At 41.4% G+C, this 21,520-nt stretch overlaps 1 protein-coding gene and 1 long non-coding RNA gene across 5 annotated transcripts in view; one reads left to right on the plus strand and one right to left on the minus strand.

The window, feature by feature from the left end:
• The window catches only part of si:dkey-237h12.3 (teneurin-3), a 191,238-nt gene extending 170,420 nt beyond the window's left edge, over positions 1-20,818 (plus strand). For all 4 annotated transcript variants that reach the window (XM_049585086.1, XM_049585088.1, XM_049585087.1 and 1 more), the window contains 8 exons: positions 1,198-1,352; positions 4,955-5,832; positions 7,104-7,279; positions 7,723-7,958; positions 10,078-10,374; positions 14,136-15,747; positions 18,074-18,204; positions 18,800-20,818. In XM_049585086.1, the coding sequence (XP_049441043.1) occupies positions 1,198-1,352; positions 4,955-5,832; positions 7,104-7,279; positions 7,723-7,958; positions 10,078-10,374; positions 14,136-15,747; positions 18,074-18,204; positions 18,800-19,552 (4,238 nt within the window). In that variant the 3' untranslated portion in view covers positions 19,553-20,818. The remainder of the gene's footprint in view (positions 1-1,197; positions 1,353-4,954; positions 5,833-7,103; positions 7,280-7,722; positions 7,959-10,077; positions 10,375-14,135; positions 15,748-18,073; positions 18,205-18,799) is intronic.
• On the minus strand, positions 15,800-18,060 carry LOC125894057 (uncharacterized). The gene is made up of 3 exons (XR_007449995.1): positions 16,816-18,060; positions 16,605-16,713; positions 15,800-16,223 (listed from the first exon to the last, which is right to left on the minus strand). It is a non-coding gene; the product is annotated as an uncharacterized LOC125894057 (long non-coding RNA).
• Positions 20,819-21,520: the final 702 nt, after the last annotated feature.

Below are 21,520 nucleotides of genomic sequence, written 5' to 3' on the forward strand. Positions count from 1 at the left end.
AGCTGGGTGATAAAGGCTTGAGTGAAGGCAATCTGAGGCAGCGACTCTAATGATGGAGTGGGTGGAAGCCGGGACCATAGAAGAAACAGCAGATGGCTCCATTTTTTTTTCTGCTCTCAGACATTTGGTGAACTCTGCTCAAATGTGACACTTTTCATCTGTCTGAGAATCTCAGACTGTCAAATCGCCAGCTCCCAAGGATTCACCGTGGGCTCCCTCAACTCGTAAATGTTTTAGCAGAAAGCAATCTTGCGCAGACCTAGCCACAGGTCAAACCAAACCACTCACCTTCCATAGAAGCTTTTAAAGACTTCATTGAAAAAGAAATCATGCTCTGGGGGTAAAACTGAAGTTAAAGTTTATTCAAAACATTGTAAAACCCTCCAGAAACTAAAGAATGTTTCACTCTACAAATATGCTCCTGAGATTAGCTGCTCTCACTCTGTAGAATCAAACCCAAAACCACATGGTGTTAAAACCAACATGGGGAATGAAAAAATAGTCTCCCTGCATGTGAGTTATGATTGAAGTCCCATAGGTGCTGGTCTCTATTAAGCAGCACGGTGACGCAGAGTGATGTGGAGGCTGGCGTGGCCCGTTAATGTATTTTCCCAGTTTGGGACAAATGGTTATTGCAATGCCACACTGGCTTGGCTGCGACTTAAAACTCTGAGCTGACACTCAATCATTGAGACAATTTAGTCCACAGTTGTCACCATGGCAACTGCCTGTCTTTCACCCCTTTCATCTAAAATTGGCCGAAGCTGTCATTTCCGCTCCCTCGCTCATTCATTTCTCAAATGGTGTGCAGATTGTTGATGATTGCCGATGTCAAAAAACCTCCAAAACGCACCACTCATTGACATCCCCACCTCATGAGGTCCTTTTTTTTAGAGGGGAGGGTTACAAGACGCAGCAAGCGCATATGTACCGTATGAATACAGCCTTTCCCACTTCTGCCTGAGAAATTATTTAATACCAGAAAAGCAACCCGTGAATTATTGATGGCTGTGCTTTTTGCAGTGACCTGAATAATGGGAAGGCAAGCTTGACACATGTATCCATCGTGTTCCGTCCACTGAGTCATGCAAGCAGAGATGCCGCATATCTACCATGTTTTGCTGTTATCACAAGTTTTTTTTTTTCCTTTCTCTTCTTTTCTCCTTTTCCCCTCCCTCTCTCACCTGATGTCAACAGGCATCGCCGTGGGCAAGAATGGCCTGATTTATTTTGTTGATGGCACCACAATCAGGAAGGTGGACCAGAACGGCATCATCTCCACTTTCCTCGGTTCCAACGACCTGACATCGGCTCGCCCTCTGACCTGTGACAACAGCATGGACATCAATCAGGTGACTTCTACACAAATGTGCCAGACAGTTGTTAACCCGGCCTGTGTGCTCGCACAGAGCATGTCACAGCGCCACCCTGTGCCCCCACCCCTCTAACCCTCTTTCAGTGTGCTCACCCATGACTCATCATTGATATGCAGCGTTATATAACCGCATATATATTACATATGCAGTATAACCCATCTTTTCATGAATAATAATCTTTCTGGGCAACCGGTTTTGGAGTAGGAGGAAAAGTTGCAGGTGCTTTTTTTTTTTTTTTTTTTTTTTTTTTTTTTTTTTAATTTACCTCATCATCCATATTATTATTAACAGTTCCCAAACTCTTCAGGACGAGGTAGAGGAGCTGTTTAGCATGCTGCTCTATCCGTCTGGAACCTTCTGCAATTAAATTCTTTAAAAAAGTGGTCTCTTTCCAGGAATTTAAATCATTGCTGCAGAAACTGTGCACTCTTTTCTGCCTGCTATTTGGGAGATATCACAATCTGGATGTTTTAGTGTAATTCATTTATTGTTTGATAACATTAGATCAGTCTTACTCTCTATATTGATGGTCAGATGGTTAAATTGCCCTCGGGTTGATTTTAAAGTTCGTCTTCAAGGATGTTATCTCCTAAATGATTCTTTCTGGCAATTGTATTTATGGTTTTATAATCCCATTTTTGTTAAATTCTGATCCAGGGAGATATTTTCTGTTATCTGTTTAATGATGTTAGTTTTGTGCATTGCTGCCCCTCTTAGCCAGGACACTTTAAAAATAGAGAATCTTAATCTCAGTGAGGATTTCCTGGATTAATAAATGTTAAATAGACAACAGGCATTTAACTGACAGATCTTATCCGGAGTAACATACGCTGACATTAGTGGAATAAGCTCCAATTCCTAGAACACCAACACTATAAGGTGCTCGGTGAAGAAAGAACTGAGATGATTTTTTTGCTCTCAACTCCAAAAGAGCAGAGCATTTTCTCTGAAAGTACAGGGGGAAAATGTGCACTAGGAGGAAGATGTGATTTAGGCAGGAAGTGGAGACATGAAGTGTTTATTGAGAAGATGAGTTTTCAGGTCACGGCAGATGATATGGAGGGAAGAATAATTACTCAGTTTGGGGGGGCTTGTTTTGATGTGGCTGGAGCTGAATTAGTGTTTAGTGTTCCACTAGAAATACTCAGGATTGAGGACACTTACACCATACATGATAATGAAGCAGCAAGCGGTAGCGAGTTCGCTGCACATAAAACCTTTTCTTCACCAGCACCTGAAGACGGCCGGCTTTGTCCCACAAAAATTTACTAACTCCCTATGAATGAGGTGACATAAAAGCGGCGCCCTGGCCTTGCACAATAGGTTACGGCATTACAATACCATGACACTTTATCCAACGTAGAAGTGCAGCTCCCAGCACTTAAACATTAATATCCCTGCTCATTTCACTCTTTTAGAGTTTTGAGATCTGCCTACAGAAGAATAATGAAGATATAAAAAACCAAAAGGCTTTTATCACCTGGAAATGGATGTGTCTACAGCATCCTCTATTTCCTGTTTCTGCAGCAGGTGAATTCTGAAGTGTATTGGCTGTTGAGAGTAAAATTGCCACAGGATCAGGTTCTCTCACCTCTTACATGTGTGCACCAGACATAACAGTGCTTTTTTTTTGTTGGTTTGTTTTTTTAACTAACCAATTTACATTTTAATTAGATTTCTGATGTTCAAATGCAGATCAGCTTACAAAGAGACTGCAAACAAAACACTTCAAAAGTAGATAGGAAGGACTGCAACAGTCAAAACCAGATGACCCCGACAGCAGATCGCACAAATATTCTTGTGTCCTTTTGAGAGGTGAGGTAATAATACAAATGCATTAATGCAAATAAGAGCCAGGGAGGAAATTTAACAGTGTTTTTAAGCAGCATAAGAATTTGTTTTAATTTAAACAGAAGAGAAAGCAATCTGTGTTTGTGTGTGGGTGAACATGAAGGGAAAGAACATAAGAGAACATGAAGACAAAGGATTAAGCTTGTCACTTTTTGCTAATTAACCAAGTCATTTGGTCTGAGCCAATAAAGACATGGTTTTGGCGAGACCGTATGATCCTCAGGCATCCCAGCTAGAGAATTGGCTCAGTGCAGCTTAACTAGTGGCAGCCTTGAAGGCAGTTTGTTGCACTATTATTCACCCTGTGGAAAAGCGCAGTTCGGGGGCAGTTTGACAGTTTTAATGACAGTTATGTATTTAAAGGCCAAGCCAGTCATTTGTGCTGTTACAAATAAGCTCTTTATTCACTGACACATTTCTGACAAGCAGATTGTAGTAGTTGGCCGGGGTTACGGCTTCAGATTGTAATATCGACTTGTTTTTCCAAGATGTGGTTAATGCTGCTATTTCTTTTTAATGTGTGAAATATTTTAAACTTAATTTGATTCAATTTCATATACTTAATTGATCACCTAATGGGGTGCTCCAGCATCAGTTAGTATGCATGCTCAGGGTTATTTTGGCAGCTATGCTATAGCTACGCAGGGCATGCATAACCCCCTGGAACTTCACTTGGTTTTAAATCTCAGTAGCAGCATGATAAAATGTAAATGTTTAGAGGGGAGGAGGGCATAATAGGGAATTATCTTAACAGTCACTGTGGCCAGAATTATCCCTTAAATTCATGTATCAGCAGTGCTAGCACAAGAAGATAAGCACTAATCTTACATCCCAAAGGTATTAGAAATATTTATTTTTTTCCCTTTAGGCCAATTGAAATTATATATTCTAAGACAAGCTAGCATAATGTAAAGAGAGAGCGCCCTGCAGCTAAAATGGCAGCTTTAATTCCTGCACCAGCCAATGTCTTAATAGTCAACTAGATATATAGCACCTATTGAGAACAATGGATAAATGTAATCTTCTACGAGGACATAAATTGCCTGTCTGAGGCCAGCGAGACGGAGAATGGCTCGTAAGAGCAGGACATGGTGTGTTTATAGTTTAATTACAGTTTAAGTCAATCTGTATATCAGCCTATTCATGACTATAATCAAGATTTATTCATGCCTTCTTAAATGTAAACTGTTTGTAAACACGCTCGCCATTCTCTCATTTGGCTTTTGTCTGCTGCTTACGTTCTAACACCTGGTCACTACCTTTTAATAAAGCCCCAACCTCACCTGAGCTGTGGGGATACATGCTTATAAACATCCAGGGCACAGACAGTAAGAATATTTAAGAAAATACAGGCAGAGGGCAGAGTCTCTACAGAAAACTACACCACCACACACTTCTAGTGGGTCATAAATGATGATTGAGAGAGATTACTTCTGTCTGTATGTTGTATTATAGGAAAAAAATCTGTAAAATTCTTTAAATTAAATATGTTCTGTTATAATGTCACTATTTTATCCTGCTTGCCAATTGTAGACCATGCACCATGCAAATTTGGAATATGCTGTTCATGAGCATGGGAGCTAGGCTTATGTTTGCATCACTGTGGCATTTTAGAAAAATTGATGTTTATTTAAACAATTTGTGGCTCATGATTACTTTGAGTGAGCAGATATTACCTCTGATTTCAAATGTGTAATTTGAGATAATAATGTTAATGTGCATTTCAGGTGATTCTGGAGTGGCCCACAGACCTCGCAGTTAGCCCCATGGACAACTCGTTATTTGTCCTGGACAACAATATCGTGCTGCGCATCACAGAGAACGGTCAAGTGAGCATTGCAGCTGGCCGACCTCTCCACTGCCCGTTGGCTGGACTGGAGCGTGGTGTGGCTGGCGGTCAAAGAGCCCAGTTAACTCCTATAGAATCTGCCGTTGCCATTGCCATATCCTACCATGGAGCCATCTACATAGCAGAGACAGATGAGAGAAAGATGAGCAGGATCCGAAAGGTTTCTGTGGATGGTGAGATAACGCATTTGGCCGGGTCTCCCTCCGACTGCGATTGCAAGAATGATGCCAACTGTGACTGTTACCAGACAGGGGACGGCTATGCCAAAGATGCGAGGCTCAATGCTCCATCTTCTTTAGTGGCAGCTCCAGATGGAACACTCTACGTGGCAGACCTGGGCAACATCCGCATCCGGGCCATCTCTAGAAATGGGCCAACTTCCAGTGCCAATACATACGAGGTGGCTTCCCCTGATGCCCAGGAGCTGTATGTGTTTGACAGCAATGGCACCCACCAGCACACTGCGAGCCTGCTCACCGGTGACTTGAAATACACTTTCAGCTACAGCACAGAGAACGACATCACAGCTGTTACTGACAGCAGTGGCAACACTCTGAGAATCCGGAGAGATCCTAACCGCACGCCGGTGCGTATCGTCGCCCCTGACAACCAGGTGATCTGGCTGACCATGGGCACAAACGGCGGACTGAAAACACTCACAGCACAGGGCCAGGAACTAGTGCTCCTCACTTACCATGGCAACAACGGCCTGCTGGCTACAAAGACATCAGAGATTGGCTGGACAACTTTCTATGAGTAAGTATAATAGAAACTGGCAGGAACATTCTGAGGAAATCTTAACATCACTTGCAATAGTCAGACTGATTTAGACTGCAATTCATTTAAACCCTCTGCATCTGGAACCTGCCCATGGTACAAATTAAAACACACCTCCTACTGTGTGCATACTAATGCAAATTATGTAAAACAAATGCACTTTGCATCCTGGCAGATAATGTTGTGTTTAGGAATTTCAAAAAAAATATCCCCTGCGTCTCAGGATGATGAGACAGTTTTAACAGCCTTGCAGTTAAATGATTTATTAATCTTTTCTTTGAGCTCGTCACCTGCTACTGAAGTGAGTTTGACACTAATATTTATTTTCCTTTTTTAATTTCAAACTAAAACCTCAAGTTATGAGGTTCAAAGACAAACTGTTTTCTATGTGTGTACTTGCATGTGTGTAACCCAGTGTGCGTTCTGTCTCGTCTCACAGCTCAGTACAAGTTTACTCTATAATTGGTAGCCATACTTACTGTACCTGCACACTGCTGTAGGGTGCACATTTAATTGAAACCTAATTATAAAAATTGCCTCAGATCTGTAAAATAGCCTAGTTAAATTAGACTTTAATAACTTTTTCTTATTATTTACTTGACTAAACCATGTGTATCACGTGTTCAGTAATGATATATAAATAAATAATATCGCAGCTAGCAGAGGCGGCGCAACAGTAGTCTTATGATAGTGAGTTGTTTTGACATGCACACGTTTCAAAAAGTAAAGCTGAACAAAATGAACTCATGATGTTTCGCTGTAATAAGCCACCTGGACTCTCTATCATAACGACACTTGATTTTGGTAGCATGGCCTCTCAGTGATTGAATTTTTTCTCCCTTGTGTAATTTGCTGTCATGTCACATTACGCCATGAATGATCTCCCTACTATAACTAAAAAAGCAAAGCGTTCAGTCGAGATTATAATGACACATCAGTCATCCAAATAATTGAATTCATTACAAGTGAGTTTTTTTTTTCTTTTCTTCTATAAAACTGATAGCTGACGAGATGTGTCATTCTCCCATATCAAATATTTGGATTGCGCCTTGGGTTGATACAGACGGCCCTTCACTTATGCTCTGGAAATTACACATAGTAAAAAAAAAAAAAAAAAGAAAGAAAGAAAGAAAATGTGACAGTCGATGGTCTTACTCAACAAGTACGAAAGAGCTGATAATTGAATGCACTGTGGCACTGAGAGCCATCACACATACATATCAATGCTCTCTGTTCTTTTTGTCAAACAGCTATGACAGTGAAGGACGCCTAATGAACGTGACGTTCCCCACCGGAATGGTGAATAACTTGTACACAGACATATACAGCGCTTTGACGGTGGATATAGAAAGCTCGATGACAGAGGAGGAAATCAGCATCACCACGAATACCTCAACCATCCGTGCCTTCTACACTCTGGCTCAGGGTAAGGCTGCGGCACTCATCTCCCAGACTCAGGCAGCTATTTTGTAAGCGGTTATTTGTCATTGTTTCGGGGGTCGCCGGGGCAATGTTGAGTAAGCTTAAGTCGTGTATCATTACAGCTTAGAGGGTCTGACAGATGACAGTGTAAATGATTACTCTCTCAGTGTGTGGGTTTGGGGTGTCAGGGAGACACATCAACCTTGTATCTAAATGGTTTCTACTCCTCTGCCAGACCCAGATGGTCCAGTTATTTCAGCACATCATTCACACTAATCCTTTTCATCTGAAAATTGTCCAATATGAAATACTAAGGACTTACAGCATAATTAAGTACAACCAATAATTACCTGGGGAGACTGTCAATAGCATTAATTCCAGTGTGTAATTACTTATTCCTCTGTTCTCAGTTGCTTTTTTTGTCCACTTTTTGTTTACTATCATTAGACCAATGTAGAAGCAGCTATCAAGTGGGCTTTGACAACTCGCTGAGGATTACCTATGCCAACGGGATGGACACCCACTACCAGACAGAGCCCCACATCCTGGCAGGAGCTGCCAACCCAACTGTAGCCAGACGCAACATGAGCTTGCCAGGGGAGAGTGGGCAAAACTTGGTTGAGTGGCGCTTCCGCAAAGAACAAGCCAGAGGGAAAGTTATCGTGTTTGGACGCAAGCTTAGGGTATGTTTGATTTTCTCTCTCTCTCTCTCTCTCTCTCTCTCTCTCTCTCTCTCTCTCTCTCTCTCTCTTCCTTGTGGCACATGCAAGGGATCAGCATCCCATGAATATAATTTCCTGTGGCCTTGCTTACCTCAGTGGTAGATAGAGTATGGCAGTGCCTCTTTAAAGGGACAGTTCACCCCAAAATCAAAAATACATATTTTTCCTCTTAGCAGTATTGTATTGGTGTGACTTCTCAGGTGTTGGACAGTATCAGCTGTAGAGATGTCTGCCTTCTCTTAAATATAATGGAACTTGATGGCTCTCAGCTTGTGATGCTCAAAGCACCAAAAAATATATATATACACATTTGAAAAACTTAACAGCAATGTCTCTTTCTAGAAATCATGACTCAGTTACCCTCTTCACAGACCTTGTTGTTATTTTACTTTTATTTAAAGTGCATTAAAGCAGGAAAGCCTGACTGAGATTAAAAGTTGCACGAGTGTCCTGGCCGAGACAGGCAGCAGCACATGAAATAAAATGGAAAAAAAAAATATCCGAAATCACAGCATACCAAGAAATCAGGTCAGCATATCCTGGATTGGTAGAGGCATATATTCAGTCAAAGCATCTACAACCTGATGCACCTTCCTCCAACTCCTTCAATCTACTTTTGAAATCACTTAAAGAGAACAGCTCCCAAAGACCCAAATCACTCTGCAGCAGATTCTAAGCTGCAGGGGCAGCATACCTAAAAGCCCCGTTTCCCATTTCAAGTCCAACTTTGGGAACAGATGGCAAGGGCAGGTCTTGTGAATATGTCACAGAGTGGAGACGTGTTTCCAGCATTTTTCCGACGAATAAAGTTACATAGATAGGAAGGAAGCAAGTTAAGAATTGCCTTTATAAATAAAGACATACCAGTGATTAAGTCTACAGTTGGACATTGCAGACCAGCTAACTCTAACATACAGAACCTGAACCTCACTTTCATGTAAGAACTATTTTCTTTCTATCAAACTACACCTGTCAACCATATCACCACACAGAACAGAGAGTGCATCTACTAATGGATGAGTCTCCTGCCTTTGAGATGTAAACATAAATGGCATCCTCGTTGGCTGAAACGTTAGCTAGCTCAGTGGTGCTAGGTGGGTGCACACTCCCTCTGCACTTGTTATATGGTTGGCAGGTGTAGTCAGGGAGAAAGAAAATAGTTTCTATATGACACTGCTCACAACAAGGTCTGTGGATTATCTTGAATAACCAGGTCATGATTTCTGCAAAGAGACACTGCTGTTCATTGTTTCTAAAATTTATTATTTTTGGCGCTTTGAGCACCACAAGCTGAGTGCCATTTAGTTCCATTATACTGGAGAGAAGGCAGACATCTTCACGGCCAATATCTCCAACACTCAGCAACTCACACCAAAACAATCTAGACTGATAAACAGCACTGCAGGTAAGAGGAAAAAACTTGATTTTTGATTTTGGGGTGAACTGTCCTTTCAAAGGTTCAATTGCACAAATATCCGATCAGACTGTCCAGAAAAATGACAAATGTTATTTTAGGTCTGTGGCTGTGTCACTGTCAGTATTGTATCACTGTAAAAATAATTCTGCAATTTGTTCTTTTTGTATTGAATTTTATGAGTCACATGAACATTTAATTCCTGATATAAGGGGTTATTAATATTCCACTACTGTACATAAGTCCACCTCCTCAGACTCCTCCTCCTCAGGATCTGACACTCAGATTTATGATTTATGGTTCTCCATGAACTTAACTTGGGTGGTTACTTTTCCTGTGAGTAATTTTTGTCTCCACTGAATTTAGGAGGTTGTGATTTAAGTGCACCTGAATAATCGCCAGAGTGTCTCTCAGTTAAATGAGCCTTGTGAGGGAGGTGTTAATCTCTGTGACAACTGTCATGAAATTGATGTGAATACAGTTTAAAGAGCCATCCAGACAAAGAACAGTGATATCAAAACCAAGAATGTCTTCTCCATTTTGCACTATTATGTAATCAATATACATTGATTATATCATTTCTTATCTGTGGTCACATCTTATTATCACTAGCAGTAGTAGTAGATGTTTTTTGTCTAACGTTAGTAAATCAAATCTGTCCCACAGGTGAACGGTCGGAACATTCTTTCTGTCGATTACGATCGCACCCTGAGGACAGAGAAGATTTATGATGACCACAGGAAGTTCCTGTTAAAGATTATATACGACACAGCAGGCCACCCAGTTCTCTGGGTGCCCAGCAGCAAGCTACTGCCGGTTAATGTGAGCCGCACAAGCAGTGGGCAAATCAGTGCCCTGCAGAGAGGTCCCACCACTGAGAGGCTCGAGTATGATGGCCAAGGCCGCCTGGTTTCCAGGGTGTTTGCTGATGGGAAGATATGGAGTTACACCTACTTGGAGCAGGTGAGAAAATAACATGACCGAAGGTAGCAATATGTAAGATATACTGTACGGCGAGTTAGTCATTATCGCTACAGGGTGAATAAAGACCCTGACATGTAGCAGAGGTCACCCTGAAGAGACCTACTTTGCAATGATCACCAGCTCCCTGTGCATAATTCTGCCTCTTACAGAGGTACTTAGCATACACAGTAATCATTTTACACTAACTGCAGATTTATGAGCATCATTTGCATGCTTTAGATATAAAAATGTTCAGAGGGATTGTATCCATGAGCTACACTGAAACCTCTACCCAGTGTGTGGAGCATAGTGTAGTATGTCAGAGTTAACTGAGGAAACTGGACCCAAATGATTCAAACAGTAGGCTAATGACCTTCTCCGCCTGACAACATATAGTAACATATTTCTTGTCCTAAAAAATGCGTGATAGGAAGAACTGAACAGGAGCATACTCAGCTCTGGTGGCAGTAGTGTATAGTGCATGTGCAATAGAAGGGTACTCTTTAAATCACTGTGTATTAAGCTGGGAACAGAACTGAAGGACCTCATTACAGAACAATAAATGCCTGTCCCATCTTACGTTTCAAACATGAAAGTCAAATCCTAGTTTCCTATTACAAAAGCAATTCCTAAACTCATAGTAAATGGTAAGTGGACTTCCACTTGTATATCACCTTTCTAGTCTTACGACCACTCAAAGCGCTTTTATACTGCAGTCATAGAGTCTACCGTACAAGGTGCCACCTGCTACTCCATTTAAACACGTCACAGCAATATGGGGTTCAGTATCTTGCTCAAGGATACATCAATATGCAAACAAGAGGGCCATGCATCGAAAAGCCAATCTATCCTCTTTTAAACCTCCTGTCTTACGACATCTGAACTATAACTGTAAATTTTGTTCTTCAATCATCCTGTCATGCCTGTATCTTTGATTAGAGTGTACCCTACTCATGATGGACAAGCCATAACATCAACAGCTCTCACTTAACGTGTTAGCTAGCTTGTAGGGCTAAGCCAAATACTCGAATTAAACGAGTATGCGGTACAGATAAGTTAGTTTTTACAAGTATGAGTATTACCCATACTTGTGATGAAGGAACATCCTCATTTAGGTAGCTGTGTTTATACTCCCTTTACGTCCATTTTAAACGTAAACATCAGTGCCTTCATACTTCCATGTATACATTGTGTTGGCATAAATACAGCAGAAATACAACAGATGACACTAGAGGGCGGAGTCAAAAGTTTTACACAACAAACCAGGAGACTGTGAATTAGGGTGTAATATTGTACCTTTAAACAGAGGCAGCATTGTAGACGGTGGTGGTCTGTGCGGCTATTATATATACATTCCGAAATACGGACGAAGATTTCTCTTGACTATGTTATCAATTAGTTCCATTATGGCAATATTTAAATTTCTTGGTCGTTTCCTGAGGTTGTATCTCGCTTGAACTGAGCTACACTGCCTCCACTGTCTCTGGTGGTGCTGCTCTGTTTCATCCGTATCCACAACCTTTCAGGAAATGTGTGCAAATAAAATGAACACAGTAAGTACAGAAGGCGTTGTCTCTAATGCTGAGCATATACGAGCCTTTACTCGTGTGAATCAAAAATGATCTGAAGCTTAATTCTGAGGCTTCAGTGTCAATTGTTTTCTAACAAATAATAAATATAGCAACTTCTGATCAACCCATCTATTTCATGCTAAAAAATAACAACTTGCGGTTAGGTCCCATCCACTCCTAATTTAAGGCACACCCACTCTATTTTAACCACGCCCATTCAAAGTATGGATATGGATACAGATAATTTCGATGGTTGAACAGATACAGATAAAAAAACATGGGTGTTTAATTTCAGCTATGAGGGCTCGGAGGCACCAATCATGGCAGTTGAAGAGGGATTATTTGAACTAATTATTAATTTGTATTAATTAATCCATTATAAATTTTTTTATTGAAATGTAAATTGTCATTGTGCAGTTTGAGTAGCCTTATATTCATTATATTTTGGTGTTCATGTCATTCCTTTATCTTCATTGTCATAGCGAGGCAGACCTAACATTAATGCTCCTGCCATTTTTGGCTGTTAAATTGAATTTAGGACGGGGTCTAAGATAGGATACCTAAGCTTAGAAATCCCTCACATCCTTAATTTAGGACAGTATGTAACAGCTAAATTACTATCCTAGAATCAGTTAGGATTTTTTCCTGAATGCAGTTCGTAAACATGTTTCTGTAATATAGAAAAATCCTCGATATCCTCCCAAACTGAGAAAAGACAGGATGTCAGACCTAGAAAGTTTCTGTAATGAGGCTCTGGCTGTGTTCTGTGCTGCTGTGTGTTTACAGTAGTGCTGTTCTATCACTATATGTATGCTTTAATTATAACCTGCTACAGGACTGCAGACAAAAATGAGCTTTAAGCTAACTCTAGTACAACAGATGAGATGGTAACATTCATATTTAATACTGTCCGTGGTCCCATACAAATAAAAGATAATAATAAATCAATAGAAGATGAAATAGCTGAAACCAACAAAGACTGGACACCCCACACCTAATGACTGTTTCCACCGATTTTTAGTCAGAGCGACCGGAGAGGAGTACAAATTGAAAGACTGAGTAAATACAGAGGCAACACACTGGGAGATAGGCAGGCTATAATTATATGAAATCCTGCGAGAGCACAATTTTCACATTTAACAACTGAGTAAATACAGTTGTTAAATATATATGTGCCTTTCTGACTGCCACAACTACAAATGTGCTAATGTTTGGGGAAAAAGTTTATTTGTCTAGTCCTCACATCCGCTCCTATCTTCATAGTTTCTTTGGAAAATATAGTAATCTACTCTCCTGCTAGATAACAAAGAACACACTGAGGCTATTTAATGTACATAGGGATTTACAGAGTATATTACGCCTCACATATTCTGCCCAAAATAAAAATTGTAGGAATCTACAAAACGGGCAGGTCTTTTGATCATTCAGCTGTTACATCATGTCGAACAGCAAAATACCACTCTTCCACTGCATCACTCCGTCTCTTCCCCAAAAAATATCCTTTTTTGTAGAGTGTATTTAAGATTGCACTGAGATGCTGAGCTATAAAAACATGCAGAGATTTCCTCAGCCACTCCTGTCCACATCCTTTCATTGCGTGACCTGAAGAGGCCATGGCAACACTCTGACAGAAGGAACACACAGAGCTCAGGGAGCACAGGGAACCTCTGTGTCACAACGGATGACTGGGCCTGACATTTTAACAGAAAGGGTGGTAAACCTTTAGAAGACAGACCACACTCCAAACTGCATACTGTAAATTAATTACACTCGTCTCAGCAGGTAATAGGAGTTAAAAGTAAACGTCAGATACTTGTGTTGAACATATCTGAAAAACAAACGATCTTCTACACCAGCGTTTTTAGTAAATGATTTTGACAGAAGATCTACAAACTATTTAACATGATTTCCTTGTTATCCTTTCCAGGGTGCTTGAGACTAAAGCATTAACATTCTGCACTAACAGATCAGACAATAGGCAGTACAGCTGGTAGCTACTGTATTTCGACAGTGATGGTTATCTCAGCCTAGTGCATTTTTCACACACCCTGTTTCTCCCTTTCTCCAACAGGAAATATCTGCTCACTTTGCCTGAGCTCACATTGTCTGGCATTACACATATATTATGTATTGATATTATTATTTTACTCAAGGAAACACCTGCTATTTTGCTTTTTTCCCCCCCTTTAGTCCATGGTTCTCCTGCTCCACAGTCAGCGGCAGTACATATTTGATTTCGACTCCCTGGACCGGCTCTCTGCTGTCACGATGCCAAGCGTGGCCCGCTACACCATGCAGACCATCCGTTCCGTGGGCTACTACAGGAACCTTTATCACCCCCCAGAGAGCAACGCCTCAGTGGCTGTGGACTACAGCGAAGACGGCCTCCTTCTGAGAGTGGCTCACCTTGGCACGGGCCGTAGGATCCTGTATAGGTACCGCAGGCAGAACAAATTGTCAGAGATCCTGTACGACAGCACAAGGGTCAGTTTCACCTACGACGAGACAGCGGGAGTGCTGAAGACCGTCAACCTGCAGAATGAAGGATTCATCTGCTCCATCCGTTATCGCCAAGTGGGTCCCCTGGTGGACCGGCAGATTTTCCGCTTCAGTGAGGACGGCATGGTCAATGCACGCTTTGACTACACCTATGACAGCAGCCTGCGTGTCACCAGCGTGCAAGGTGTCATCAACGAAACACCACTGCCCATCGATCTGTACCAGTTTGATGACATCTCAGGAAAGGTTGAACAGTTTGGGAAGTTCGGGGTGATCTACTATGACATCAATCAGATCATATCCACTGCAGTCATGACCTACACCAAGCACTTTGATGCACACGGGCGCATCAAGGAGATCCAGTATGAAATATTCCGCTCGCTCATGTACTGGATCACTTTCCAGTACGACGATGTGGGGCGAGTCACCAAGCGAGAGATCAAGATCGGCCCCTTTGCCAACACCACCAAGTACAGCTATGAGTATGACGTGGATGGTCAGCTCCAGACTGTGTACCTGAACGAGAAAGTGATGTGGCGGTATACGTACGACCTCAATGGAAATCTGCACCTGCTGAATGCAGGAAACAGTGCCAGACTTCTTCCTCTGCGCTACGACTTGAGAGACCGAATCACCCGCCTTGGAGATATCCAATACAGAATGGATGAAGATGGTTTTCTTCGTCAGAGGGGAGCAGAAATCTTTGAGTACAACTCCAAAGGACTCTTGGTACGGGTTTACAGCAAGAGCAGCGGCTGGACCATTCAGTATCGCTATGATGGACTCGGACGCAGAGTATCCACCAAGACAAGCCTGGGCCAACACCTGCAATACTTCTACGCTGACCTGAGCTACCCGGCCAGGATTACACATGTATACAACCACTCCAGTTCAGAGATCACCTCACTCTACTACGACCTCCAAGGCCACCTGTTTGCAATGGAGATCAGCAGCGGGGAGGAGTTCTACATCGCCTGCGATAACACCGGCACACCTCTGGCTGTCTTCACCAGTAACGGCCTCCTGGTCAAACAGCTGCAGTACACAGCATACGGTGAAGTCTACTTCGATTCAAACCCAGACTTCCAGCTTGTGCTCGGGTTCCACGGAGGACTGTATGAACCCCTGACCAAACTGCTGCACTTCGGGGAGCAGGATTATGACATCATGTCAGGAAGGTGGACCATTCCAGATGTCTCTACTTGGCAAAAAGTTGGCAAAGAACCAGCTCCTTTTAATTTATACATGTTCAGAAACAACAACCCCATCAGCAAAGTCCATGAAGTGAGAGAATATGTTGCAGGTAAGAGATTTTCCTATTGATTATTATTATTAGAGCTGCAGCTAATGGTTATTTTCATTCTTGATTAAGACAATTTTTTTCACTTAATAATTTTATATATAAAAATCCCATTATAACTTGCATAAGCAGTGTTACATTTTTTATCTGATCATTAGCCCAAATATATGATGATTAACTGTGTTATAAGCAGAACTTAACAACTAAGGGCCAGTGTCCACATAGTGTTTTTCTTCAGCAGAAAAGCAGTGTCAGGGTGCTGGGGAGCATTTCATCCCAACACTAAATGAAAAATAAGGCCAGTTACCCACCATAAGACTACCTCAACACAGGGTTGACTACAGAGGCAACTTCAAGCATCCAAAGATGGGGTGTTGGTGGCTTAGTGGGTAGAGCAGGTGTCTCTTGTGCAAAGTCCCTGACACGGGAGGTCCGGGTTCAACTCCAGCCTGTGGCACCCCACAGCATGCTATAATCCCCTGTCCAATATTGAGAAAAAAATAAATATTGCAAAGCAACAGTGATAAAACTGTAACACAGAGAAGAAGAAACCTGAAATAGTTGCCAATTAATTTGCTGTCAGTCAACTAATTTAGGATTATTAGTAGATGTATGTATATATACATGTATGTTAACATTTTAGATTCATTTATTTATTTGCATGTCAGCGTTTGGCTTTACTAGTGTGTTAAGCCTATAAAGTTTTGTCTATACTTCTGCAGGTAACAAAATAAACGCACAGCAGCTCCGTAGACTGAATGTGAACTACAACAGCAACAACTGTTACTTTTTACATAGCCCATGGCAGCACATTACAACTTACTCAGTTTGCTAAGAGGCAACTCAACAAAATAGCTTACAAAAGGGTAGGTGAAAAAGTACTCAGTGGTGACCTGCCCTCTCCATCCTGCTGGTCTTGGTCATCTTCTTCAGTCTATCTGCGGGATCCTGAAGGTCTCCAGCATCCATCTGTCAAAGTACCAAGTAAAACTTTTATGCATAGTAATGTGGAAACGCACATACAAGTTCTCTCGGAGTTGGCATCGGCGACAGCATCCAACAAAAACTTACCACACTGAAATTTATTGCTGCAGAATGATTCTGTTTCTGTTGGCATTGGAGGCCAATTTGAGCAAAGGCACCAACAGTCGGTGTTTCCTCTCAGCAGCTCAGGCTCTGGAAGGTCTCCATCGGCCTCCAGCACAGCTGCCTTGCAGCAACGGCAAAGTTATACTCTGGCTTAAATAAATACAAATGAATATTTTAGTCAGCCAAAACACAGTAAAATGTATCATGGCCTTCATTCATATTTTTGGGATGCTATTTTCACTGAGACAGTTTCATTTTATCAACTTGCGTTTCCTCGCATCCTCCCTCCTCCTGTGAAATTGTTCACCCTCCACCATCATGGAGAACTTTCCAACCCTTTTAATGCAATTTGAGGAGACAAGGAGAGAAGAGACTTTCTTGCATCTCTCACATCTTTGCTGGGAGGGGCTAAGATGTGAGGAAGAGAAGCAAGTGAGGGACATACCCTTAGTAGAATGAAAAGCATCCATAGTTTGCAATTCAAGCAAGAGAGCAACAAAATGTTGTTTTTGAGCGGCATCAGAGATATTGGATAAAGGAGATACCCCACTGTAGGCTTATCCAATGTTAAGAAAACGGTTACTCTTCCTCCAGTCAGAGCCTGTTCTCCCTCAATGGTTAATTTTCTATTAAGTTAATTTTCTCTTGATCTGTGTGGATGAAAAATGCAGCTTTAGTGTCAGGATGTTGGTAAGATGTGTGGCTTGTGGAAAACGAACCCAATATTTACTTTAGTGACTACAGGGCGAAAGAATTGACCATAAATTGTGATCACGTTCATTTTCCTCATTGACGACAATACATTCAGAGCTGAGCTGAGTGGGGTATCTCGCTTTATCCAATATCTCTGGCGGCATGTAGAGTGTACGCTGATTACCCAGAGGTAAAATAAAGCTTGTGGTTGTTCCTGCCACCAACTGCATCACTGTCATGTCACATGACAGCACTTGGATGCAGGAAGAACAACAGATTTTGTAGCTGCGACCTCGGCTCTCTCGGTCAATAAAGCACGCACTCAGGAATCTATTGCTTCAATTGACTGCATTTACCATCAACACTGATTAGGCATGCACATAAAAGATGGCAAATTCTCCCTTTAAATGCTCAAGGAATTGTTTAATCTTTTTTCTCAATTTACAGTATTAAAGTTTTATCAAAACCCTCTCTCTAATGAACATTTATGGTACAAAGGTATTCATGTTGAAACTTCCTAAAAGCCTAATTTATTCTTCCTGCACAGATGTGAACAGCTGGCTTGTAACCTTTGGCTTTCATCTCCACAACACTATCCCTGGGTTTCCGGTCCCAAAGTTCGATTTAAGCATGCCATCCTATGAGCTGAGGAAGAGTCAGCGCTGGGATGATCTGCCGGTGGGTAAATTAATGCCTCTCATGCATATTGAACACTAATAAATAACTACTATGCTCCTCCAGAAAATATGCTTTTGAAAGAGTAGGGGATCAGACAGACAACAACAAAAAAAAAACCTGAATTTTTTTCCATTGTTTTTCTCTTACATCAGTATTTTGAAGCTGCCATCTCTTAATTGGATTGCTATGTATTTCATAGACTATCAATTTTAATTGGGCTGTATTTGCATAATAATACGCATAATAAGCACAAAGTGTACTTTCCTCTGTATTGTTCTTTTAGTTACCAGTTTTACACATTTTAACAACGTCTAGCTTTATATGTAGTATTTTGGTGTTGCTGCTGTTTAAACAATCTTTTGAGACTATTTATGCCAGGCTTCTTTGGTTTAAGGCCTTAACACAAAAAGTGTTGCTGTAAAATTGTCATGGGGGATTTATCTACTTTTGGCTTGAGAACACAGCTTGAAAAGACCATTATCTTAGACGGGGATGAAAAACTCTCTGAAGCAGAGCAGTAGCTGGTTCTAAATGGCCTGGAGAGTCAGGTTCTGCCATGTTCAGGCGTTAACGTTTCACTGCACTTTTCCTACAGTCTATCTCTGGGGTCCAGCAGGAAGTAACCAGACAAGCGCACTCTCTCTTGTCATTCGAGCGGCTGCCAGAGGTCCATCTCAGTCGAGGTCGCAGAGGTGAAAAGTCTTGGCTGTGGTTCTCAGCGGCAATGTCTCCCATCGGAAGAGCCGTTATGTTTGCCATCTACAAGGGCAGTGTTCACACTCACACACTCAACGTGGCCAGTGAGGACTGTATCAAGGTTGCAACAATCCTAAACAACGCTTTCTATTTGGAAGACCTCCATTTCACTATAGAAGGGCGGGACACACACTACTTCGTCAAGCCAGGCCTTCCAGACGGCGACCTTGCTGCACTGCACCTCACCAGTGGACACAAGACTCTGGAGAATGGCGTCAATGTGACTGTTTCCCAGTCTACCACAGTCATGGATAGTCGGACACGGCGTTTCGCGGATGTGGAGATTCGCGCTGGTTCTCTAGCTCTTCATATCCGCTACGGATCAACGGTGGACGAGGAGAAAGCGCGGGTTGTTGAGCTCGCTCGTCAGCGCGCTCTTGCGGGTGCGTGGGCGAGAGAACAGCAGCGGGTGCGAGATGGCGAGGAAGGGGTCCGCCCCTGGACAGAGGGGGAGAAGAGGCAGCTTCTGAGTAGTGGAAAAGTTTTGGGTTATGACGGGTACTACGTGCTCTCCATTGAGCAGTACCCAGAATTAGCAGACAGCGCTAATAACATCCACTTTCTTCGGCAAAGTGAAATTGGGAAAAGGTAACAATACGAGGTGCATTTTCTGCCAAAGAGACTCAGTTTTGGTAGAGACATAACTAGTGGACAAAATGAAAAGCAACTGTGATCAAAGGTTGCTGCTATGTACCCTGAGTGTCGTGTGTTTTGTAAAAAAGAAAAAAGAAAAAAATACAAGGGGTCAAAAGCAATGCTGTGCATTGTGACCTAGGGACTACAGAGTAAATGTATAACTACACCAAGCCTTAACATGGCAATTACAGGTCAGTTCCTCTGTTGCACAAGCCTTTTGGACTCTGGACTCTGAAGCAGAGGAATAGTGGTGTCTTTTGGGAAACAGTGAGCTAATTTAGGTGTTTTACTTTTTTTCTTTTTCTTTTTTTTTCCATCAAGAAAAGTCTGGCTCTACCGAAAGTATTATAAGAGCAAAGGAAATGTTTACATTATGCATATCTGCACTTCGTTAGAAGTACGGGGCTCGAGAGTTCACACTCCAAGAGCAAGCAGTGTCCTTGAGCAAATGTTTGTTTTGAAAATCAGAGACTTCTGACGTTAGAGATATCCTCACCAAACAACCACTATGTATACCAGATTTAGCACTGTAAACATTGAAAACATCAAAATGTCTTACTCTCTTTGAGATGCTTTTAAACTGAAAAAAGGAACAATTTCCATGTTTAAATACCCAATATTCATTGTGGAGAAGGAAAAAAAAAAAGGACAGTGACGGTATGACGAACTCTGTTGTGGGGGAAAAGGCACAGATGTGTCTTGGATAGCACAGGGACACCATGTTTTGTAAATTATGCAAGAGTTTTATGGCGTTTTTTTTAAGAAACTGAATAAATGTCTGTATTAGTCATATTAACAGTAATTTATGTTGTGTTTATACATGACAAATAAAGTCCAGCTGATTTTGATTTTTTTTTTTTTTTTAATTTTTCAGACAAGCATTTTTTTTTTTTTAAGTTCCTCCTAATATGGCTATGTGGGGCTTCTTCACAATGCTCTGTTTAAGTAATTAACAGAAACCTGTGCATGTAGTGACAAGTATTTACAAGTGGTGATGTATCTATAACATGCAGTCAACTATTATTTCCACTAAATTTAATGTTTATTGGGCATAATGCCTTTTGACCTGGCTTCCTGTCCAATGAATATTTCATCAACACAAATATTTCATGAACCCATCTCACATAAACAAGGTTACAGTGGATCCAAATATAGATCACATCCATGTTCTCGGTAGGTATACTTTTTTTGAATGTTAAATGCACTCATGGATTAAAATGATATTGGGGTTCTTTTTTGGTGTGTTTTGTTTTTTTAAGAATTGGACTAAGTTCTGCCTTTTTGTTCCCATCTTTCACTAATCGCCGGATCAGTTTCACAATGAATATGAGAGGTGAGAAAATTAGCTGGCGGGTTACTCAGACACTAATTTGGGTATCAACGATGCTTAAAGCCTTTCCAAATAGTTAAGTATGCATGGTGCCAGTATTGCAAAAAAAAAAAAACTACATAAATAATTAAAAAAATACATCTTCTGAGCTACAAAGCCAAAGAAAGCAAATGCAGCATTAATTTGAAGTCAGCTGCTTGAAGCTGTTCTGAACTGAAGTGTGTAAATTGAAGCTGAAGAGATTTTGAGTGTAACTAACCTGAAATGTAGACAGCTGCCTCAAACAATCTACTCCGTCAGCATCAAAAGCAAAAAGAATTTTAAGGAATGACTTTGTGTGAATATTTGATAGCTCAGTTTTTTAAAATTACATTTGGGTTGTGACAGAGAACTAGAATGAGAGTACAACAGACATTCCCATTCAGATCAATACAGCAGGACGATCAGAGCAGCTGCCATTTTTATGTGAACTGTTGCTGTTGAGAATGTTGTACAAGCAAGTTGCAAACTCGCTGAGGTGAGGTTTTGTAGTAACAAGTTAGATAAGCAATCTGTTAAAATATCAACACAACTGATATTTCCCTGTTTATATTC

This window comes from Epinephelus fuscoguttatus, linkage group LG9 (genome assembly GCF_011397635.1).
Source record: "Epinephelus fuscoguttatus linkage group LG9, E.fuscoguttatus.final_Chr_v1".
NCBI lineage: Eukaryota > Metazoa > Chordata > Actinopteri > Perciformes > Serranidae > Epinephelus > Epinephelus fuscoguttatus.